Source organism: Leptinotarsa decemlineata, unplaced genomic scaffold (assembly GCF_025532065.1).
Source record: "Leptinotarsa decemlineata unplaced genomic scaffold, Ldec_3_MD MMD2_tig00000199_RagTag_RagTag, whole genome shotgun sequence".
Taxonomy (NCBI): Eukaryota; Metazoa; Arthropoda; class Insecta; order Coleoptera; family Chrysomelidae; genus Leptinotarsa; species Leptinotarsa decemlineata.
Window position 1 is genome coordinate 10,909,351 of NW_027412544.1, and position 24,896 is coordinate 10,934,246.

Consider the following 24,896-nt stretch of genomic DNA (forward strand, 5'->3'; position numbering starts at 1 on the left):
ATTTAATCCATAATAACCTGAAAAAAATATTTTTCGGAATGCAAACTAATGGCACGGAATATGCAGCAAAATAGGTACCCGCCGAGACCTACCTTTCACAAAAAAAAACGTTCCTTAATTAGATAATTGTAACAGTTGTTTTCACACCGACTTGACAACAATAACAACAAAAATGGCGTCTGACAAATTGGATTAATTGGATATTGAAAACTAATACACTTGGCAACTCCGCTCTAGACACGATCAATTTTATTGGTCAACATACACGCGGCCAATTTAAATTCTTGCTTTTCAAATTGTTCTTTTTTCTGAAAATATAAAGAGATCTTGGGACCGATTAGGCTTGATAAGTATAATATACCCCTAACTCGATCAATCTATAAGCAAACCACTATCATTTTCCATGGCATGAAATAAGTCCATTTAGGCTATAGAACTTACAAAACTTCACTGTTTTTTTTCTTACGAAATTTTCTATTGACAAAAATTACTCTTTTATTCGAGAAGGATAAAAATTCTCGGTATATTCATGAAATCCGATCCCAAGAATCGATTGGAGCTCGAAAATAATACAACGGCAACTATAGCGACCTTTCTAATTTAATGTGTTCTTTGTTGACGTAATTACTTTTTTGATTTACTAGCAGTAGGATAATACTCACCTTCTCGCACTTGTGGCCGTTCATCTTCTGCATTGTGTAGCTGAGACAGGATCGAACAATAACAATACTCCTACTGTAATTCGTCTTAAAGGATTTCGTCTCCAAGGAGATACTGTACTGGTAGATAACCATTATTGGTTGATTTATGTATTGTTTTTTATTCGTCAACATGTAAATGTTATTGCCCCAAGCAGTTAATATCACAACACCGATAACTCTTGCACTTTTTATTAATATACTTAGAGTTATGTGGAAACTTCCGCCCCTAAATGCAGTATCCAGAAAAAAACACCTTTTTTAAAATCTTTGAAAGGGTGCATCTATACTTCTTCCTCATAAAACGTATGCGGTGGATTTCAGGTGGTACGTTGAAGGTCATGTTGAATGAAATAGTATATTACGTATCAAGTAGAAAAAGAAGCCTTGTACCCACGAGGGAAAAATTGTAAGCACGAGGCGTTAGCCGAGCGCGATAATTCGCGAATGGACGTAATTGGCCTTATCCTCGAGGTGCGTACTATACTTTTTCTACGACTGATCGTAGAAAGGAATGGTAAAATTTATTTGTTTGAGATTTTGGCTTTATATAATGAACTCATCCAGTCAGTCAGTTACCGTTAAAAGTTTTAAATAATATAATTATGTCAAATACAAGTGCGGACAGGTATTTCTTGGTCTGTAAAATATTTTCAAATCCTTTTGCTTGGCTATTGTACTTCATAGAATTACCGGAAGTAGGCTTTGCTTTAGAGGCGTCTGGCAAATGAAAAATGATTGGGTGTTGGTTGGTGGGGTTTAACCTTTATGTTGGGTCTAAGTATTTAAAAAATGGCTGCAAAAAGTTCATAAATAATTAATAGAAGTAAATGGTGGGGTTGTGTTACCTTCGAAAACAAATATTTGCCATCTGAACCTTCCTTAATGAATTGATTTATTTGTTCAGTGGTAAACGTCGACGATTAATTTGGTTTATAACCATCAGATTTGCCTGTAAGAGAGGCACGTAATTTGGAATATTTACACAGTTTTTTTGATATTCAGGGTACCTCTCAGTATGGAATAAATTGGCCATAATGACGATGGTCTTAAAGTTTTTGCTAAATCTTCGAAATAAACTAGAAGAACGTTTTCAGAAAACGAAATTTCCTTCTCTCTCCAACTTATAAAATTTTTAAAATGATATTCGTATTTCTCTCTTGATTTTGCTGGTAGGAAAATTATTCATCGCGATATTTGTTTGCTCGGTTATATCTGGTAGGGTAACACAAATTTCATGCTCGTCATCACTCATTTTGAATTTTTACGAGATACTGAATGACAGCTCATAATTAAAACAAGTGGTATAGAGTCACGGATATAACTAGATTCATTACCAATCTACAAACTGTTGACTAATAAATTTACTGAGAAAATTCACTGATTTTAGGACAATTGAATATATTCATGAGATCATATTTATCAGAATACATGTTACATACGGAAGTGGCCACCAATAATTTAAAATACACTTATATTCTAAATGAGCCATTACCTACCTCCTGCTGCCAAATACATAATGACTAGTTCAAAATGGAGGAAGTAGAAAAAGTACATTTAATCCACTATATGCATTACCAAAAATCATCGTTGGTAAAAATGTTGATTTGGACAATTCAAATTATTTTCAGGGGAAAAGAAAGTTGATTACACAAACCAATACATTTCTAGATATATTGATGCTATGATGGTCATGAATACGGAAATATTCCGTGAAATGGGTCAATCTTCAAATTCAAGAAACGATTCAGGGTATAACGAAACACTTTTTTTTGCCTAGGAAACTTGATATGGAACACTTCAAATTGAGCGAACTCTATCAGCTTGTCGCTGATAGAGTTCGCAATTATAGTGCATACATTTCCAAAATCCGTATTTTGAGTATTCAGTAAAGTTAGTTAACTGGATTGGTGATCCAATAATTTTTCTGAAGAAAGGTTGGTTGGGTAACATGATCAATTTTTTCTTAAAAAAACAATCGATCAAATTTTTCTTTAGGGCTCTGTAACAGTTAATTTTCATAAACATACCTCCCACAAAACTTATACGTTCATTATCGTTTCAATTTCACAAGAAACAATGAGTTCCTAATTAATTTACTCACTGAAAAGTAGTTTCTTCGTGTTAATATCACTATTTTTAAAATTATAAGACATATTAGATACAATAAGAAAAAATAAAAAACATTGCAATAACCAAATTTTTGGGACAATACCAATACAAAACGTTATAAAACAAACGAATGGCTTTATCTGTGATTCTAATCATTTGGTGTATGTTTTTAAATCAATGACAAAAATAAAAATAATTATTTTTCATGTTTAACGAGGGCTGTGGTGTTTTTTATATTCAGTTCCTTAAAGTCTCTCATGTGTTCTGAAACTTGTGTTTGAAGTTACCGTCCGGTTTGACCAACATAGCATTTGTTACAGCTTCCACAGTTAATTTGTATGTCATGTGGTGTTATTGTTTCGGGAAAAAATACCTTCCAGTCGTATTTTCATTTGAAAAGGTCACATTAATTTGTTCGGTACTGAGTATTTTTCAGTAAAAATACATAAGGATGGAATACCTTCGAGATCTCTCGTTAGTTTTGTTGGTTCTCTCGTCTATAGGCTTTCGGAATGGATTATCAAAATATTGACACATGGTTTCGGAAAGAAAGAATTATACAGGCTGATTCACGGTGGATGGCACATTAGACGTTTCTGGTGAACCAGACAACGGATCACTTTGAAAATTTAATGGAGGGCATATTCGGACATTCTCTAGCCAACTAAAATATTTTCGACAATGCGGTGTTGCCGCTTCTATTAGAAAGCAGTAGCAACTTTGATTTTTCAAATGGAACACTCTGTATATAATATTATTTTTGGAATCTCCAACAATTGCCCGACAACTTTTCTTGATATTTCCCTATCTGTTACCGTTTTCGAAATAAAAATTAATTTAAATTTTTTTCTTCGAAAATCATGACTTCTAAAAATGCCGATATCTTTTAGTTAAGAAGTACTATGATATCGAAATTTGATTTGGAGTTAGGTGATACTTGGACACTTCCCACACGTCAGCCTAATCTCCGTTACTTCAATACAGGGTGGTGAAAAAATACAGTTTGCTTGAAAAAGTTGCTGAAATTTGATTATTTTAAATTGAACACCCTGTATATTATTGAAAATACGGAAAGCTGCTGAAATTTGCTTTCTTTCTATGTATATCATACCTATACCTAACTAGTCAAGTTTCGGACTTATGAACATTTATTTGTGAAAATGTCCCTTCAGAATGGTATTTCCATTCGGTATTTGGTAAGCAGGCCATGATTACTATTTGACAGTAGCGTTGTGACATCATTCTAATAATATCGACATTTTTGTCACTTCAGAAGTTGCAAATACCTTCAAAACGATTGAACAAAACTATTCAAACGAAGTTCTTATGAATTTGTTTATTATTTTTTGACAGTGTGACATAATTATCAGCAGAACATGTAGAAAGTTCAATGAAATGTATCCGAATCTACCGCCAATGAACCTCAAGAAATTTATACGAATTCAGAACAATTTCAATATGTTTGGATAAACTTCAAAAAAGCACCAAGAAACTTGAAATTGGAAATATTGATATGAATAATTATAAAAAAGTAAAACAATCATGTGGAATATTTCAAAATATGTTCGAATCGCTGGCCGTTCACTTCCAAGCACTTTAAAATGCGGGTGTTGACTGCTTTCGTGGTGGCAGATCTGATTTCATTGGGATCCAAATCTTCAAATGTTTGGGCAATCCTTTCTAACAATTCATCCCTCGAACGCACGGGTATTTTGTAAACTTTTTCTTTAAACATTCCCCACAAATAAAAATCTAATGGATTAAGATCGGGTGATCTCGCTGGCCAATTCCATGGTCCCAAGCGACTCATCCACCGATCGTCAAATAGTCTATCCAGTTCTGCGCTCACTTCTCTTGTGCAATGTGCAGATGTGCAGGAGCTCCGTCTAGTTGGTACCAACAGTTTCGATAATCTTCGAGTGGCAGATTATCCCCGAAACTGTCTACAGTATTCTCCGAAATATTCAGGTAGCTTTTGGATGTTAATGACTCCTCGTTTATCACGTACCTCAATTTGTTGTCCATCAACATGCAGAAGACATTAAAACTAAATTTTTCTTGAAATCCGGCTTCTTTTGTGACGTGAGGATTTTCACTGGACCAATAATGACGATTTTTTCTATTGAAAATCCCTTCTCTCGAAAATTTCGATTCATCAGTCCAAATAATTTTATTTAAAAAAAGTGGATCTTCTTGAATGCGTGTCAACAACATTTCACAAAATTCTACTCTCTGTTGAGGATCTTGAGGCTTCATTGCTTGAATTTTGGTGAATTTATAATCATGCATTTTATGTCCTCGCAAGATTCTTTGAACCGATGAATATTTTATACCCAAATCTTCTTCAGCACTTCTTATCGATGACTCGGGAAATGCGTGAAAATATGCTAAGACATTAATCTGGTTGTCTTCGAAAGTTACGGGTCGAGGCAAGTTTCTTGGTGCTTTTAAAGTTGATCCAAATGCATTGAAATTGTTCTGAATTCGTATAAATTTCTTGAGGTTCATTGGCGGTAGATTCGGATACATTTCATTGAACTTTCTACATGTTCTGCTGATAATTTTGTCACACTGTCCAAAAATAATAAACAAATTCATAAGAACTTCGTTTGAATAGTTTTGTTCCATCGTTTTGAAGGTATTTGCAACTTCTGAAGTGACGAAAATGTCGATATTATTAGGAGAATGTCACAACGGTACTGTCAAATAGTAATCATGGCCTGCTTACCAAATACCGAATGGAAATACCATTCTGAAGGGACATTTTCACAAATAAATGTTCATAAGTCCGAAACTTGACTAGTTAGGTATAGGTATGATATACATAGAAAGAAAGCAAATTTCAGCAGCTTTCCGAATTTTCAATAATATACAGGGTGTTCCATTTAAAATAATCAAATTTCAGCAACTTTTTCAAGCAAACGAAAAAACTGTATTTTTTCACCACCCTGTATTGAAGTAACGGAGATTAGGCTGACGTGTGGGAAGTGTCCAAGTATCACCTAACTCCAAACCAAATTTCGATATCATAGTACTTCTTAACTAAAAGATATCGGCATTTTTAGAAGTCATGATTTTCGAAGAAAAAAATTGAAATTAATTTTTATTTCGAAAACGGTAACAGATAGGGAAATATCAAGAAAAGTTGTCGGGCAATTGTTGGAGATTCCAAAAATAATATTATATACAGAGTGTTCCATTTGAAAAATCAAAGTTGCTACTGCTTTCTAATAGAAGCGGCAACACCACATTGTCGAAAATATTTTAGTTGGCTAGAGAATGTCCGAATATGCCCTCCATTAAATTTTCAAAATGATCCGTTGTCTGGTTCACCAGAAACGTCTAATGTGCCATCCACCGTAAATCAGCCTGTATGTGAAGGATTCTTTAGAATTTTCTGATTTTATCAGGAATAAAATTATACCTGAGAAATATATTTTAATTTCTCTTGACATGGCATCTCTTTTTACTAACATTCCTATATTTTCGATTGGTATAATTAAAAAAAATGGGATATCATTTACCCAATTTACCCATAGATCTTTTCATAGAAATTTTTGAATTCTGCATAGACTCCAGTTACTTTTGTTTCAATTTATCATTCTACAAACAAATTTTTGGGATGGGAATGAGTAATTGAATGTCACCCATTTGGGCAGACTTGGTCATGGTAGAATTGCAAAATGAAAGATATGTTGACGAAATTGTTACTTCCATTCCAAAAAATAAAGAACTGAAATACTAAATAGTTTTCATAGTTTCCATCAAAACTGAAATTTACTTAAATTAATGAGGCCTTTTCAAATGAACATACAGCTGGAAAGCATTTTTTCTCGTAACAAAAAACAAAAACTCCACAATACATACAGTCCAATATAGTGTACGAATTGAACTGTGGAAGCTGTCACAAATGATATGTTGGTCAAACGGACGGGATCTCAAAACACCAGTTTCAGAACACATGAAAGACTCCAAGAAACTGAATATAAAAAACCCCACAGCCCTCGTTGAAAATGAAAAAGAATGTGTACACATTTTTTATTTTGATCATCCAACAATTCCAGATGTCCTTATATGCCATAGTTTCACCACTGGAAGAGATGTCGATGGTCGCAATACTGCATATTTCCATTTGGTACGTGAAATACCTGAATAATTTACCTTTTTCAATTCTTTTTCTTTCTGTTGTGTGGGAAGTAGAATTCAATTGAATTCGAAATGTCAACAGAAAACAATTGCTCTTTAAAAAAAATTGATCCTTCTACCCAAGCACCCTTTCTTCATTCGGTACAATGTTGCCAATGAAGAATTAATAGAAAACACACAAAAGTTCTTACTCTTCTCACACGAATTTTGCAAATTTATCCACATGCAATTCCAAGGCATTCCACACTTCTGTTAGTACAAAAACCTTATACTTTCATTTGGGAGAATTGAGAAATTTATTTGTTCATTGCAAAATCATGATGTTACCATAAATAAAATGAAATATCATAAAAGTAAATGAACGCGTATATTATAAATCAATAACATATATAAAAAAACGAAATTATTCAAAATGGAAAACAAAACAAAATAATTTTCTTGATAATTCTCATAACAGAAAATGAAAATTAATTCTACATTCAATCAGTCAGAATGGGAAAAAACATCATTAGAACATCATTATTCTGAACAATCAAAACTACAAACAAAATTACAATAGTAACATAATTATTTTGTTTATAATTTTTCAGCCAATTGTCCATAATGAATGTAAGAAGTAATCACACTCTTGTAAACAGAAATGATAGGTAAAATGTTCATAACGAATGTTTATAATGCAAACACGTAAACTTAACAAAACTCATGGTGTAAATATCAATCGCAAGCCTCAAGAACAAACAGAAATGAAAAAAAAGACTACAAAAACTGCTCGATATGACTTCCTCTTCTCTCAATATATTTTCGCAGACTGCGAAGACTCCTTCTCTGTACTTGAAATAGTGTTCCAGGGTCATTTTATACGGCTTCACTATGTAATGTTACTCTATTCAACAAGGCATTTCTTGTGTGAATAGGTGTAGCGTAAATAAGGATTTTCAGATGCCCCACAGAAAGAAATTCAATGGATTTAAATCCGGGGACCGCGGTGGCCATGCATATGGCCCACTTCTACAAATCCATCTATTGTGGAAAGTATAGTTTAGATGGTCCCGCACCATCAAATCAAAATGAGGGGAGCGCCAATATGCATAAACCACATATCTATTCGGGTTTGTAATGAAACATCCCGAAAGTCCATTCAAAGGAACTCCAAATGACGTTCGCCATTCAATCGGTCATGTAGAACAAATGGTCCTATGAGATGGTTTTCTATGATACCAGTCCAAACATTCACATTTGATTTCCGTTGGTGTTTGGTTTGCAATATCCTATAGAGATTTGATATGTGGATATTATTAGAGTTGATAACTCCATCTCTACTGACACCTGCTTTATCAGTGAATAAAACTTGATGAATGAAAGTCATATCCTCTCTTTGCTTATCCATGAACCAATTGACATATTCCAGTCGTGCTGAAAAATCTTCAGGTGTCATGGACATCCCGAAAGTCCATTCAAAGGAACTCCAAATGACGTTCGCCATTCAATCGGTCATGTAGAACAAATGGTCCTATGAGATGGTTTTCTATGATACCAGTCCAAACATTCACGTTTGATTTCCGTTGGTGTTTGGTTTGCAATATCCTATGGAGATTTGATATGTGGATATTATTAGAGTTGATAACTCCATCTCTACTGACACCTGCTTTATCAGTGAATAAAACTTGATGAATGAAAGTCATATCCTCTCTTTGCTTATCCATGAACCAATTGACATATTCCAGTCGTGCTGAAAAATCTTCAGGTGTCATGGCATCTACCTTCTGAATGTGATATGGGTAAAGCAATTGTTCCCCAATTATTCTATGAATAGTAAGGATAGATTTCTGATGATCATTGAAGGATCATCAACGACATATTCGTTTGCTCTATATCAATATAGGTAAATGTGCATTTTTTCAGATAATGGTAGACATCTCAGGTTGGATGTTGTCAAACAAAAGTGCATTTTTATCAAAAATCGTTACTCCGATCGAGTTTCCACACGAGTACTTTTATTCAGAAAATTGTCTAAGTAACCTGGTTTAGTTGAAAAATATGTGTCATTTCAAAGTTTTGGGGTGTGGACCATCGGGGATAGTCCGTTACTTCGTAGCAAAACAACTGAATCTCATCAGAGCTCATCAAAGCAATTCATTTGTTCAGTCAATCACCAAGATTTTGTTAATTTCGGATACTCACTTGAAAAGTTATCGAAGAATAACATTTTTCATCTTGTAATTTTGAGGGCCCCTAACAAGGTAACGAAGTATTTTAGAAACGAAAGTTATATAAAGTACTGGTGACATTTTAACACCCTGTATATACAAATTGTGCAACTATTCACACGTTTAATTGCCATGGCCTCAAATCTTGAAGATTCACTTTCAGAATGTTGATGCCCATCCTAAGTTCACTTGTTAGTAAACTCCAGTGAACGTGAACAGTTATTAATTACTTTCGAAGATCTTCGCGAATATTAGGAACTGAAAACCCCTAATTTTGATCGATTACTTTTTTTCACTATTATACCAACACAATTTGCTCATTAATAGTTGATAATTGTACAAATATTGCTGATATTTGTTGAACATTGTTAAATATCGTATACTGAACAATATTTTCTGATCTTTCATTTACAAAATTCTGATTATAGGAAATGTGTTGGAAATGGTTCCTATGATGAAAAATAATATTCATTTTTTAAAAAAAATCAGCAGATACAAAATATTTATAACAGAAAGTACTTGATACGAGTATGTGTTTGAAATGGTGGTCACCTCATTCGATACATTGCTGAACTCTTGAATGACCAATTGTTGATTATTTTTAACAAAATGGAAACTTACCGTTGAATTGTTCTTCATATTATATCTGAAACCGATTGATTGTAAATGCATCGGATCGTCAAACACGATAATAACTCAATGAACTTTTTCGATCTGCTGCAGCTTACTTAACTTGATCAAATGATCAGTGTCTTCACTGATCGAGATATAAATAAGGTTTCAGGAGAAGTTTCCATTGAAAATGTAGTGAAAAAATTGAGAATGTTTATATTTACCACGAAACATTATCTGTCTTCGAAAACAAAAACATACGTTGCTTGTATGGCCCAAAACATTGAGAACGGTAATGAACTTCAAAAGATAATTTTGTTTTCGTTAACGTTCACTCAAATCATCCTGCAAAACTATTTTTAATCAACAGTTCTGATTAACTCTCGATGATACCAATTTTTTGGTGAATGAAAGTGGTTTTTAAACTGATTGTAGCTACTGAGGAATTGGATACATTCAATAAATGATGTTTCAAGGGTATTCAGTCATCAGTTACGAAGTTGAAGACCACTATCATTCAAAACGTTTGATACATTCTAATCCTGTTGGATTTTGCTGACTGAAGAAATCGATAAAACGTCTGGGAGGTTGCAACACAATTATTATGTACTAAATTTCACCGCAGATACCTACAGATGAAAATAAGAAAGCACTAGACGCACTCTTTGCTGAAGGCGAAAATTTCAAGAAAGTAGAAAAAAAAGCCGACATACGAGTAGAAGTGCACAATAGAAGACGATATATGAGTGAAATATTGTAAGAAATTTATAGCAGATGGCCTAGCAGCCAAGATCATATTTAGGAAGTGATATGTCAACAGTGGCACTCATTTAGTTTAAAATTATTCATTAGATTGGTTGATAAAACAATAGAACCACAAAGCACATATATGTTTGTTACTTTTGAACAATTTCGAAGTCTTCATTCCATAAATGCCTCTGGAACAAAAAGTCTCAATGCAATTGGGAAAGGCATAATCGTAGCCATATCAGACAGTTGACCAGACATTACATTAAGTGTCGCAGAATTGAAAATTATAATATTTCATTTACTTCAAAATAACGATAAAAATGAAAACAACAATAAAAATTAATTGGCGCTCCGGGGCGACTTCATTGATTCCAGCGACGCATTTGCTTCCTCAGCTGCAGGAAAACCCGGAAAAACCTGCAGCACCACATCATCTGAAGATCTTGATCTGCTAATGTCCTCTCTCTCATAAATCAAAATTAGGGTGTCACCTGGGGCTCCAATAGATTCAATACATCGCCAGAACACTTCGTGACATGACTATCGTCAAACTTAAACCAGCCCATTTCGTCTTTGACCAAGGCGTAATAATGACCAAATTCAAAGCCAGAACCACAGTGAACAATGACTGCATGAATATTATAACAGTGGTCTGCTTAATTGAAATGTTTATCTATTTCGAACCTTCGAAAGAGTTTCTTGCTTCCGTCAGAGTTTGAAGATCATCAGTGTTATTATTAGATTGAATGGTGCCTCAGCTATACTTGTTTCCTTATAACAGTCAGTTAGTTTGGCGCATGTTTGGCAATACAGTCGATCATCACCTGTTGAAAATTCCATTCTCAGATGATTTAACAATAAGCTTTGCACGGACTCGTTATTAGTCATATTAGGAAACGCTAGATGAACTTCCAGAAATTCACATAAGATTTCGCTACCTCTTGAACATTTACTACAAAGTAAACAAGTGAGTATTTACAAACACAAGACGAGATGGACTGCACGGAATCATTCAATCCAGAGCGGTTAGGAGTATTGATTTTACTATTTTTTGCTCACGAAGAGTATTCTACAAGAACCCCAAGAATTCGGAACAATCCTCTTGTTGTCCTAACGAGTATCTAGTGGACTTCAAAGACTGCAGGAAATCGGTTGGAGGGAAAGATGGTACATTCTTACGAAACTGCAGCTGTATGAACAGGTGTATGAGTTTGATGAATAAGTAGGAAACATTCCCGTTCTTTTTCATCATTAAAACCTCGTTCATGAAATTCTTCGTCATGAACAACACTTGTAAAATGCTATTCATGTAGCAAGTGTTTTCTAAATTATCCAATCCAATAAGGAAGAACATGTTTCACATAATCTCCATAAGAACCATTTCTCCAGCTGCGATCGATCCTTCCAAGTGAAGAAGGGTTTCGTAGCGGGATCGATTCGGCTCTTGCTTCATGAACCTCTTCCACTGAAAGGAAACCAGAACTACGAGGACTGCAACTCATATATTTCCGAAACCATATTAACCGTTTTGGTATGCACAAGACAGATTGCGATCAATATCTAGAAAATGCTGGTTTTTTGTTGATAGAGTGCAGGTTCACGAAATGTTGATGAAACCTTGAATGAGTAGCAATCAGATCAGATCAATGAATATAACAATGTGAGTTGGGGTCACCAAGACAATTGTGAACTGAGTACAAGAAAGCAGAAACACAACCAGGCAATAATAATAATAATAATAATATTATTCACGTAGGAAAGAAGAACAATGTAGTGAAAAGATAAAAGTTAATAAATGAGTACTCGATAAGTGTTTTTCACACTTGTTTCGAGAATATACAATGCAATAAAACTTATAAATAATAAACATACTGACACGCATATAAATGTGTAACTATGAATTAATACAATGGTTGATGCGTGTGAGTGGTATACGATTGTGTGTATGACATTCAAATGACACAAATGTTATAAGCGATGTGTTTGAAATTATAATAAATAAATAAGGTAAAACGGACAATCCTGATGTACTAATATATAATATGAGGTTCTATTGTAAAGTAATAACAATTTTGTTCTTTCACACATTTTTTACATTGATAAAAACTTTATTTCAAATTTTTTTTTCTCAACAAAATCAGAAATCATTTGTTGTGACTGCATATAAATTGCCCCAATGACTTTTTGAAGTGGTGAAATATATCAATGTTTTTTATTGCATTGAGAATGGTATTGAATAATTTTTGAGCTTAGTAAGTATATGTTGATTTTTGTGTTATTGGAAACATGATGATTTTTTTTCGGGTGTTATAATTGTGTGACGGTAAGAGATAACGTTTTCTTTTGTGGTACGTTAACATAACATTGAAATAAAAGAGTTGACGAATGTCAAAAACACCGGCTTCACAAAGCAAATTGTCTGTGGGAAAGCGTGAACTTTTCGAATGTTTTAGAAATTTGTTTTGTACTACATCAAGAGGACGAAGGTGTGTTCGAAATGCCCCACCCCAGCATGCTAAATTACTTTCTATTAGTGCGAGGTAAATCATTTTCAGGTGGTGGGTGGAGAATATTTCTAAGGTTTTGAATTTGTGTAGAATACTTCGCAGCTTTTTGCAAATGAAATTTAGGTGCTCATTCCATTTAAGATGTGAATCAATAATTTGCCTAGGTCTATACAGGTGGATTGCCTAGGTCTATATAGGAAAAGGGTCGTTTGTTCCTGCTATTGCAGCTGAATGGCATATACTGGGTTTTCTCCAAATTTATAGTTGATAGCTTATTTTCAAGCCAGTTTTTCATTGTATCAAAGTCTGATTCTACAGTATATTTCAATTCTTGCCCATTATTTGCCTTATAGAATATTGTTGTGTCGTCTGAGAATCCTATAATTCATTTACTCACAGATTGAATAGAGTAGGTCCAAGAACCGTACCGTGAGGTATTCCAGTATCAATATACTGGAATACTGCTTATAATTTCATCTACTCTCACCGTTTGTACTCTGTTCGTAAGGTAACTCCTGAATAGATTCAAGGGAATACCCCTTATGTCATTATCTTCTACTGTTTGAGAAGCAATGTGTGCCAAACGCTTTCGATAGGTCTATGAAAACGCAGAGACTCGGCTCATACTTTCATAGTATGCAGAGTTATTTCAAAAAGAGCGATATTTACTTCCGTTCAAAGATACTCACTACAAATTTCGCAATAGTTCCATAATCAAGGAAAAATGGGAAGTCAAAGAGTTAAAAATGCTATAGAATACATGATTGCATATGCGAAAGTAACAGGTCATGCTAACAAGGTATCATTCATTGATAATGGTGGCGAGATCAATAATGAATGAGTGAGAGAGAGCTTCTTTGAATCAATAGTATTGCACAGATACTTACATCTTCTTACGTAGTAGAATAAAATGCTATTAGTGAACGGAAAATTCTTATATGGCCGAGATACGAACAATTTTCAAATATTCGAATTCAGATATTGCTCTTCCACGAGAAAATACCACGTGTGAATACCAATATGAACATTCGGAATATGGAAATGAAATTATGAAATTATGAAAATGAAAACCTAGCTGAGAAATATGATTTTTAACTTCATTTCTAGAGAGACCTTCGAGATCATGTGCACATTTCGAAAACTATGTCATGTCGTATTCAAGTAACATTTATGTTCATTGGACAGTTTACAAAACCGCAACACTTTTCCTATACAGTAGTTTTCTCGAAGGTTTTCATACTGACTAAATGATTTTTCATTAGTTGAGGTAAGAACTTTTCAAACATTTTTTAAATATCGTAAATTAATTTTTCCCAACTAACTTTTCAAATTAAAATAATTACCAGTTTCCACATTAGAAAATAAATTCAGAAAAGGTGAATAATTCAATTCCATTTGGTCATTCAATTGTGGAATTGGCCGCGTTGGTAGTGCGCCCGACTCACGATCGGAAGATCGTGGGTTCGATTCCCGCCTCGACCAGATATTTTTCTCGAGAGAATTTATCTGGTTGAAGCTGGAATGATTCTGCAACCCTGTTAGGAATCACACGTTAAAAGGTAAGACCTCGTTAGTCCTTAGCTCGCACAAGTTCTCAACTTTTGAGAGTTGTCGTTCGTATGGGGGCGACAGCTGATTAACGGAAAAACAGATATTTTTTTTTTGAATTAATTTCCAGAATTCTTGAATTTATTAATTTCCTAGTATTCCAAAAGATTGAGTTTTGAACCTTTCTTTTCGAAATGTACTACTTTATAATCGTGATTGAACTTAAATCCCACCATCGAAATGCGAAAAAGATCTTCACATTCAAAACAATATTCCTATGTTCTCTTATCCTCTGGGAAAAAGTTCTTCCTATTTGGCCAATATGAATTTTTGGACAAGAACCACATGTCAACATATATACTTTTGATCTATCCAATTGTCTTTGTTGTGGAAAATTGGTCTAAATTATTATTTTTCCGCCCTTTCAGAAAAACCAGCGATGTTATTGGTGGTTTCATCAAAGTATATAAATGTTCTATGACGCTTATTATTGTTTCTTGCAGTGGGATAGTTTCTTGAAGCAAATGACTTGTTTTCGCAGTTTTTTGAAAAGAATGGAGTCGATAATATCTACCTTGTAACCGTTGTTGACAGTAATTTGTTTGACAAAATTCACTTCTATCCAAAAATTACCTTCTGATCGTGGATTATTCGATAGACTGTGAAGCATACTATTGAACGTTGCTACTTTAGTCGATAGTGATAGTACAGGAGGTACCGTTGCAAATACAAATCAAAGTAAGCCGGCTTATATGACAAACTAGTGAACCGATCGACAGCTGCTCAAGAAATGGTAGGTGTCGCTGTGAAAGACTGCGAAAGAGGTGAAAGAGAAGAAATCTGAGTGATGGTACACCGGATAAAACCTTCTTCACAGATAGCTGACGCCATACCGAGCTAAGAAGAAATCGTCAGCTGCATCGTGGAGGAGGGGCTATGCATCAGCTGCTCGCATGAAAATATGTAAAATGAAGTTATAGTATGTTGGATGAAATTTAACTTGGTGACTAAATGAGGCAGGCATTCGCGGTCCAGCATTGAACATTTTAGAAAATTATTTGAAACACAGATATCAGAGAGTAAAAATTGATCACATTTGCAGCGCACCACTTGAAATAACAACAGGCGTACCGCAAGGAACAGTTCTGGGCCCAATACTTTTTCTTGTTTATATTAACTCGATAGCAAAAATTAAAGATTTCCAAGGACATCTTGTTTCATACGCTGATGATACGGCAATTTTGCTTACTGATAAAAACTGGGATAATCTATTCAATAAAGCTGAAAAGGATCTTATAAAAATTTCACAATGGCTAAATTATAGCAAGTTGTCTCTGAATACGTCTAAAAGTAAATTTATAACATTTTCTACAAATGTCGACACTCAACCAAACAGAAATTATATTATGCTTCATAAGAAAACATGCACTCAACCAAATTGCAACTGTCCATCTATCCAAAAAACCAAAGAAATAAAATATCTTGGCGTAATTGTCGATCAACACCTTAAATGGAACGCGCATACCAAATATGTAAACAATAAAGCTAGGCAAATAATTCGAAAATTTTACATCCTTAGGTACATTTTAGACAATCGTAACCTAAAACTTATATATACATCACTAATTGAACCATTATTTAGATACTGTATAGTAATATGGGGAGGATCATATAATAATGCATTACAAAATTTGAAAACTACTCAGAACTGTATACTAAAAACAGGTTTCAGAAAAAACAAACGTTTTCCCACTAATAAGCTTTACGATGAACTAGATATCTTTGACATTAACAAACTACATATGCACCAATGCTTGCTATATATGCATAAAAATACAAAACCAACAATAAATCACAATAAAACTATCCCAACCCGATTTATTACGACACTCTCAATTGATATACCATTATTTAGAAAAAGTCACTCCCAAAATAGCTTTTTTTATATAGGTCCGAAACTATATAACAAACTACCACTTCAAATTAAAAATATATATAAACTCAGTTCCTTTGAACACCAAATAAAACAATTGATTAATGGAAATAAAATATACCTATAAATGAAAATAAAATGAAAACATAAAATGGAAAAAAAACTTGGGAAAAAAAATGATAACAATTTAACAAAATATGAATAAATGAAAATAAAATAAAATAAACCATTAAAAAAAATCAAAATATAAATGAATGCACAATCAATTTGCACCTCTCCCAACATTAAATACAATTAAATTTTTTCTTTTTTTTGTTTTCCTTGTACAGAGATATGCACTACAAGCATTTATGCTTAGGTAACCTCTGTACAGGATTATATTATATTATATTATTATATTATCTGTAACAATCTGTAAAAAATGACAATTATGGAATGGATGAATAAAGTTTGATTTGATTTGATTTGATTTGATTCTTCAAATAATAGTATGTGTTATGGCATCGCTCCTTGCCGTCTGAATCAATAGAGGTTATGATTCATTCTTGATATTATTCATTGGCTGATGTTTCAGTTTATTACGACAGGGATTATTCATTAATAAAAGTGTCGTTATATATATCAGTCGTTTCCTTAGTTTTGTGCGATAGTGCCTTTCAGTGTCTTTTATATTTTAACATCAGCACATCAGAAGTGGGATTGAGTAACTTCACGTGTCTTTAATTGTGTGTTGTGCAACGAAAATCCAAAATGAGTGACGAAGAAAATAACCTCTACCAGGATCTTCTAGAAAAACATATCGAGCGGAAAATATCTGAAGCACTAAAAAGAAGGTTCAGCCAAACGTGTGCGCGATTCAGAGATGATAGATAGTGAAAGTGAATTTGGATCTTGCTCATCGACGGCTCGAGGCGACATTATTCCAGCATTTGATCCTGATGAGAAGACTTCAACTGTTACAGGGTGGTTACAACAGATTGACCAACTTGGAGAATTTCACAATTGGACTGAATATCAGAAGTCTACATTTATGCAGCAAAAGTTGAGAGGGTCAGCAAGAAACTGGTTTAATCGTTTAGACGATTACAGGAAAACTTGGGCAGAATGGAAAACTGCCCTAACCCGAGCATTCCCCAGATGCGTCGATTATTCAACGGTTTTAGAAGAATTGGTGGCTCGTAAGAAAAAGCAAGGTGAGTGTATGACCTATTATTACCACGAAAAATTGGCACTTATACAACAATGTCGACTTGATAAAGAAGCGGCTATTTCTTGCTTGATAAAGGGACTATCACTCGAGCTCCAAGCAAATGCACATGATTTCCAGTGTTCATCTCCAGATGAACTTTATGCTGGGTTCGTTGCACCTCTCGAGAATTATCAAAATCCTAAGGACGAATGTGGGGTGAAAAGACCTAGATACGAACGTGACCCAAGTGGACCGAAGGAATGTTTCACTTGTGATAAACAGGGTCACATTGCCAAAGATTGTCGCTTTAAGAGATCCTTACGATGTTAATTTTGTAACCGTTTTGGTCATAAGAAAGAAGATTGTAGACTCCGAAATCGCAACTTCAATAAATCAAGTACTTCTTCAACCGAGCCAAAGTCCATACAGATAATAAATGAAAAAAAATGTTAACAACGTCTATGCTAAGGAGTGCCTTGTCAATGGCAAACGTACTCTTGCATATTTGGACAGCGGCATTATCCATTCAAGCTTTGTCAAGGAAAATGATCTTCAAACCTAGCCTGTAAGCAATTTTTCAAAAGCTTTTGGTGAAGCTATTATTACAACAAAGGAAGCTGTGAACTTTACTCTAGAACTGGATGGGATCAATCTAGAAACATCCACTTTCGTCACCGTTGCTCGCATGGAACATTTTAATTTGATAACTGGACAACCCGTGATGAATACTGAGGGAGTCGCAGTCGTTATTTGTTCAGGAAGAGCCAAGTTAACAAAATTGGATTTCAATTTGTTGGAGAAGATTACTTTGGAAGCCAGTGAAGTACATCCCAAGATAATCGTTAGCGAAGACATCACTATACTCCCCCGTTCTACGACGATGGTACCAGCTAAAATTATCAACTTCCCCAAAGATGAAGAAATATTTATGGAGAGTAGGCATTTTTAACTAGGAAAATGTTTGTTTAGTATTCCTGGAATTGTAATTAGAGGTCCAAGCTGTATGGTGCCGGTTTCTAACATGAGTGACGAGGAAATGGTCTGGAAAGAGGGTAAATTAATTGGCAGAGGATGTAGATGTACCAACTTCACTACTATGGGAAGGCCCAGGGTAAGTCTATTTCTAGAAAATTGAAAATAGATCAGGTATATGTTGACAATAAATTCGATTCTGAGTCAAAAAATAAGTTATTGGGTATTCTGAATGAGTGGCAGCATTGTTTTGCTGACAGTTCGGCACAGTTAGAATCCGTTATGGGTTGTGAACTTGAAATTAAACTGATTGATGAGTCTAAACCTGTATGTTATTACCCTTGAAAGAAAGAGAAGTAGTTAGAGGGAAAATTGAGGAGTTGCTCGAAGCAGGGATAATCAGGAAGTCACATTCAGATTTTGCTAGTCCTATAGTATTAGTTAAAAAGAAAAATAACGATCTACGGTTATGTGTAGATTATAGGGCTTTAAACAAAGTTACAATTAGAGATGCTTACCCGATGCCAAACATAGAGGAGCAATTGAATTTATTAGGAGACAAGTTTCATTTTTATAGCTTACATTGTAACCAGGGGTTTCACCAAATAGCTGTAGCTGCAAACTGCATTCCGATAATAGTTTTTGTCGCCCCGGATGGTCACTATGAGTATCTGAAAATGCCATTTGGCCTGGCCAATGCACCGTCTGTATTTCAAAGGGCCTTAAATAATACTTTAGGCAATTTACGTCTTCATCAAGTTTTAGTTTACATGGATGATTTACTGATTCCATCAAGTTCCATTGACAAAGGTTTAGATTTACTAAAAATGATCCTCAAAATTCTGTGCGAAGCTGGATTCACATTGAATCTGAGAAAATGTTCATTTTTGAAAAATCAAGTACATCTACCGCTCACAAAATTAACTAGAAAGAACGCTCCACTTGAATGGGGCCAACCCCAAATTTCAGCTCTCTCTGAACTCAAAAACCTTTCGACATCAAAACCGATTTTGCTGCCTTATGACCCTAATTTGAGAATAGAAATACAAACAGACTCTAGTTGGAAGGGTTTGGGTAGGATATTTCTACAAGTTCAAAAAGACGAGCGCTTGAGATCTGTTGCCTATTTCAGCCGTGTTGCTTCCTACGCCGAACAAGTATACCATAGCTACGAGCTGGAAACTCTCGCAGTTGTCGAAGCGCTGAAGCGTTTTTGAATATATTGGATTGGGTGTCATTTTAAAATTGTGACCGTCTGTTCTGCTGTCCGTTATGCATTTTCAGAGCGTGATCTAGTGCCTCGAGTTGCTAGATGGTAGTTGTCGGTACAAGATTTCGATTTAGAAATTGAACACAAGGCAGGAGCTAACATGAAGCATATTGATGCTCTCAGTAGAAACCCGGTAAATATTTTACAGATCACTGTTGAAGATTGATTTCTCGCTATTCAGTTACAGGACGATAGTTTAAAAATTATCGTGGAACAAATTATGAATAACTCTGACAAAAATTTGACTAAGGAATTCTCATATAAAAATAATCGATTGTATAAAAAAACATTTTATGGAGAAAGACTAGTCATTCCAAAATTCGCAAGATTTCAATTACTCCGAAAATATCATGACGAAATAGGTTACCCAGGTCCTGAGGGTTGTCTAAAACTAATTAAAGATTAGTTTTGGTTTGCAAAAATGTCGCGTTTCATCAGCAAATATGTACATTCTAGTCTAGATTGTGGGTTTGGCAAAGGTAACTATGGCAAAGCTGAAGGTGAACTACATCCAATTTCGAAATCTAATATGCCCATGTTCACATCGATCATATCAGACCATTTCCTAAGAGTCGGAGTAGTTTTACATACATTTTAACTGTAGTAGAGTCATTTACGAAATATGTGGTGGCAAGGCCATCTCGGACTTTCGGTTCAACGGAGTGTATCAGAAAAATGCGGCAAATTGTTGGATAATTTCTTGGATATCCAAAACGTATGATTTCTGACAATGGTATGGCATTCACTAGCAGATATTTCAGAGAATTCGTAGACAGCAAGCAAATTAAACACATTCGAACGGCAACCGCCACTCCTAGGGCCAACGGTCAGGTTGAAAGATTTCACAGAACGTTGTTAGATGCAATGAAAACCGTGTGTAGTGATGAAGATAGTTACTGGGACGACAAAATTCCTGAAATTATTTGGGGAATCAACAATACCATTGATAGTAGCACACAACACAGTCCCTTTGAACTCTTATTCGGGTATAAGGGAAATCTTCTTAATAACCTAGAAAAACCTTCATGTTCCACTGACTTTACCAACAAGAGGAAAAAAGACAGTAAACATCTTGAGTGTGTTTCGAAAAAAATTAAAGTCCGATATGATCGTAAAAGAAAATCACCCAGAAAATATAAAAAGGGTGATTTAGTTTTGTGGAAAAGGGGCGGCAATTCATGTAACGAGAAGGGTATCAATGAAAAGTTGAACAAAAGGTTTTTGGCCCTTACAAAATAGACAATGTCTTTGACAATGATAGGTACAAAATGAGAAGTATAAAGGGTATGAGGGGATATAAATATTTTGGAACGTTGGTAGCAGCTTACACCCTAAGACCCTACCGAAGTTGTACCGAAGATACTGATAGTAGTGACACCGAAAGTAATGCGAGAGATAGAGACGATTTAATCGATCTTTTAGAAAGTTGAAAAGTGATGGTCGTGCAGGACGACCTTAAAGGCAACCTTTGGAGTGCTAGGTTAGGTTTCCATAGAACGCCGTTTTACTTTTTATTGTCACAAATATTCATTCCTAAATTTATTCAACAACAATTTATTTGTTTGAATTTAATTGATTCGTGCATTTGTTCGACACATTAAAAACGATTGTTCGCAAAATTTGTACTATTTTAAATGACACTTGATTTAAAATGTTATGAATTAATTTGTTTGATGGAAAGTTGCGAACAGTTACAATATAGATCCATTGTTTGAAATTTTTAGAAGTAAATGTTTGTCATATATACTTTTTTTGTAACTATCGAATAATTTACTACAATTTCTGTGAAACATGAATAAAATTGTTTGTTAATAATTATAGTCACATGAGTTAAAACGATTGTTGATAATTTTAATTCGGCGCTAGCGTCGAGTGGATTCTTGCAGAAGCTGAATTTTTAAATCTGGCAACATGATAGTCTAGTCATAATAACAGAATATTCCGTCTGACCGCAGCGCCTAATAAAAATTATCAACAATCAATTTAATTCATGTATCACCTGAAAGCAGCAATCAAAACAATTCATTTTTACAAAATACCAATAGAAAGTAAAACGGCGTGCCACGCTGTTTTACTTTTTATTAATATTCCTTCGAAATGAGCTGGATTATTTTGTTTATTGAATTTCACTGATTCATGAATTAAATTGATTGTTCATAATTTTTATTCGGCGCTGACGTCGGGCGTATTTTCGTGGAACTACATAACTGCATATATGTACGGCATTGGTCATAGTACGGTAATAATCCGTTCGACCGCAGCGACGAATAAAAATTATCAACAATAAATTTAATTCATGTGTCACCTAAATGCAACAATCAAAACAATTCATTTTCACAAAATACTGATAGAAAGTAAAACGGCGTGCCATGCCGTTTCACTTTTTATAATTATTCCTTTGAAAATTATTTTGTTTGTTGAATTTCAGTGATACATGAATTGGTTACAATTTTTATTCGGCGCCATGGGTGAACAGCGTTTTGTCGTACTATAAATGAACTAGCATGTTGCCATATGTAACACTTGAAGTTCTTGATAAATCCGCTCGATACCAGTGCCGAATTAAAATTATCAACAATCGTTTTGAATGTATCTTTCGAATACAACAAACCTTTTTCAATCATCAAAAAATTTAATTCTTTGTCAGAAATTAGCTTTTCAAAAATATTGATGAAATAAAATGATACTTGCTTGAGAATGTTTTGCACAAAAGTTGTAACCACATTTTAAATTGAATGCATTAAAGTGAAGGTTGGAAATATTCAACACTTTCAATAAAATTGAAATATAACAATTTTTATTATTCATAGAAAAATATTTAGTATGGGAAGTTGATTTGCTATATTTTCAGACAAACGAAAGTCTGTTTTTATTACCAACAATGTTTCATGGGAAAACTTTGACAGTCATTCAGATATAATCAATGAAATTTTATTCCCAAACTTACTTTCAGAAAGTGAATTTGAAGTTTCATTATAATTCAACAGTCATATAAATAACTAACATTTCATTAAAAGATTAAAATTATATGCGAAATTGAAAAGTTTGTTGAATTTACTCGAATAATACATTCCATTGACTGTTGAAAATAAATGTTTGTTCATTGTTGAGTTGAACTATATGTATATAGATTATTTTTCAGCATAATATATAGTAAATTGGCGTTCCATTTTCCAATACTCTGAAACAATATTTTTCTTCGGAATCAATAAAAACTCCAAGTTATTTCTTTAGTCTTTTTTATTCCAATAACAATTTTATTCATGTAACATAACCATTTGAAATAGCCCAAATATTGCCAACAATCGTTTATAATGTATCGAACAAATGCATGAATCAATTAAATTCAAACAAATAAATTGTTAGGTGAATAAATTGAGGAATGAATATTCGTGACGATAAAAAGTAAAATGGCGTTCCATAGGTTTCTGAATGATGCTTCATTTTGAAAAAACAAAAAGTCGTTCAAGTTGGAATTCAATATGTTGTTGGTGGTCAGGCAGGACGACTTAAAAGGTAACCTATGGAGTACTGCGAATCAAATTGCTTCGAGAGAATCACAGCAGAAGGCTCTGGCCAAGCATTCTGCTGAAAAAAAAAGAGGATGATGTAGTTGTTGTCCAACCTAGAACGGGTTTTTATTTGAACCACTTACTGCCGTTGATTTTCGCTATCAGGTCACAAAAGTGAAGATCTGACCAAGGCACAGAAAATTACCGAGGACGGATTAATAAAAGTGCCGTTGTATAAATCAGTCGTTTCCTTATTTTTGTGTGATAGTGTCTTTCAGTGTCTTTTATATTTTAACAGTACGAAAACATCAATCAGCTGCTTGTGTAGCGGTGGAAAGAATGTCAGATGATGCAATGAAGATTTAAAATACTAGAGTATTGCCACTATAACGTTTTTTTGAACACTTATTTCGAAATAGATTCTGACCTTGCTTGGGCCCATAACACGACTTCGGGCTATCTTAGCCTCTCCCCCCAAGATTTCAAAGCAACATCTGCGTGTGCGTGTGTAACTTTGTTGTTCACAATCAGTTTCGATTGTATAGTCGAAGTAAACGATATTGTGCACTCCTAAAATTGGCGGCACTCTTAAAGTAAAAAAAAAACAATACATAGAAATTAACCGGCTGCTAACTAGTCCACGTGGGTGTAGAATTGGCGGTTTGTATTGAATTATTTTTACTAACCGAGTTTTATGATTGGCTGAAGAGTCATAAAATTGAATTTGAAATCATGTTAGACGAATAGAAATCGGGGAATGTGGTGATGCTTATCGCCACCGTGTTCAGTTCAGGAACTGATCGCGATTTGAGTGTTGAAATTCAATATTGGTGCAGTTATAATCAGTGGAAATTTTTGTTATCTGTTTGAAATGTGGCGTCCTTGGACAAGCACTAATAGTAATAACGGGTGTGATAACGACGCAGCCTTTTTCTAGTGTAGTGATTCCAATAGCGATGGTGAACAATGCAAAAAAGAGATACCAGTGAATAAGATTCGAATGCATTTGAATATTGAAACACAGAGACTATGTTTCAATGCATATAAGAATATATATCTCACGTTTGCTTCCGAGGGACACAAACTATTACAAGCAACATCAGATTTGACTGTCAGAAAGCAAGAATTGAAACAGCTGACCGTTCAACGCGATACAAAAATAATAAAATTGGAAGAACTGAAAAGGACTACTGATCTTGCTCTCGTTGATAAGTCTTATCAAAACAATTTCAAATGCCGTGCTAAAATCATGGATAATTGTTATGAAGCATTCAAAAAATTATATAGTGAAATTATTTGTATGGTTAGTACTCAAGAAGATGGGGATATAGATTCTCAAAATCAAGTTCTTAAACATTTTCAAAATAATTTTTTTGACTGTCAGGCGATACACACTCAACTCTTTGAAGACTCGACTAATTTAGACGCCTCTACGAGTTC

At 34.2% G+C, this 24,896-nt stretch overlaps 1 protein-coding gene across 3 annotated transcripts in view; it reads right to left on the minus strand.

Moving 5' to 3' along the window:
• Window positions 1-24,896, minus strand: part of LOC111501953 (leucine-rich melanocyte differentiation-associated protein) — a 131,591-nt gene that overhangs the window by 53,494 nt on the left and 53,201 nt on the right. Inside the window, exon 1 of one of the 3 annotated variants that reach the window (XM_074172928.1) lies at window positions 9,785-9,936. The exons of 1 other annotated variant lie outside the window; for it this stretch is intronic. In XM_074172928.1, the coding sequence (XP_074029029.1) occupies window positions 9,785-9,835 (51 nt within the window). In that variant the 5' untranslated portion in view covers window positions 9,836-9,936. Of the gene's footprint in view, window positions 1-662; window positions 811-9,784; window positions 9,937-24,896 lie in introns of those variants that run through there. One more of the 3 variants, XM_074172926.1, reaches the window with a different exon arrangement.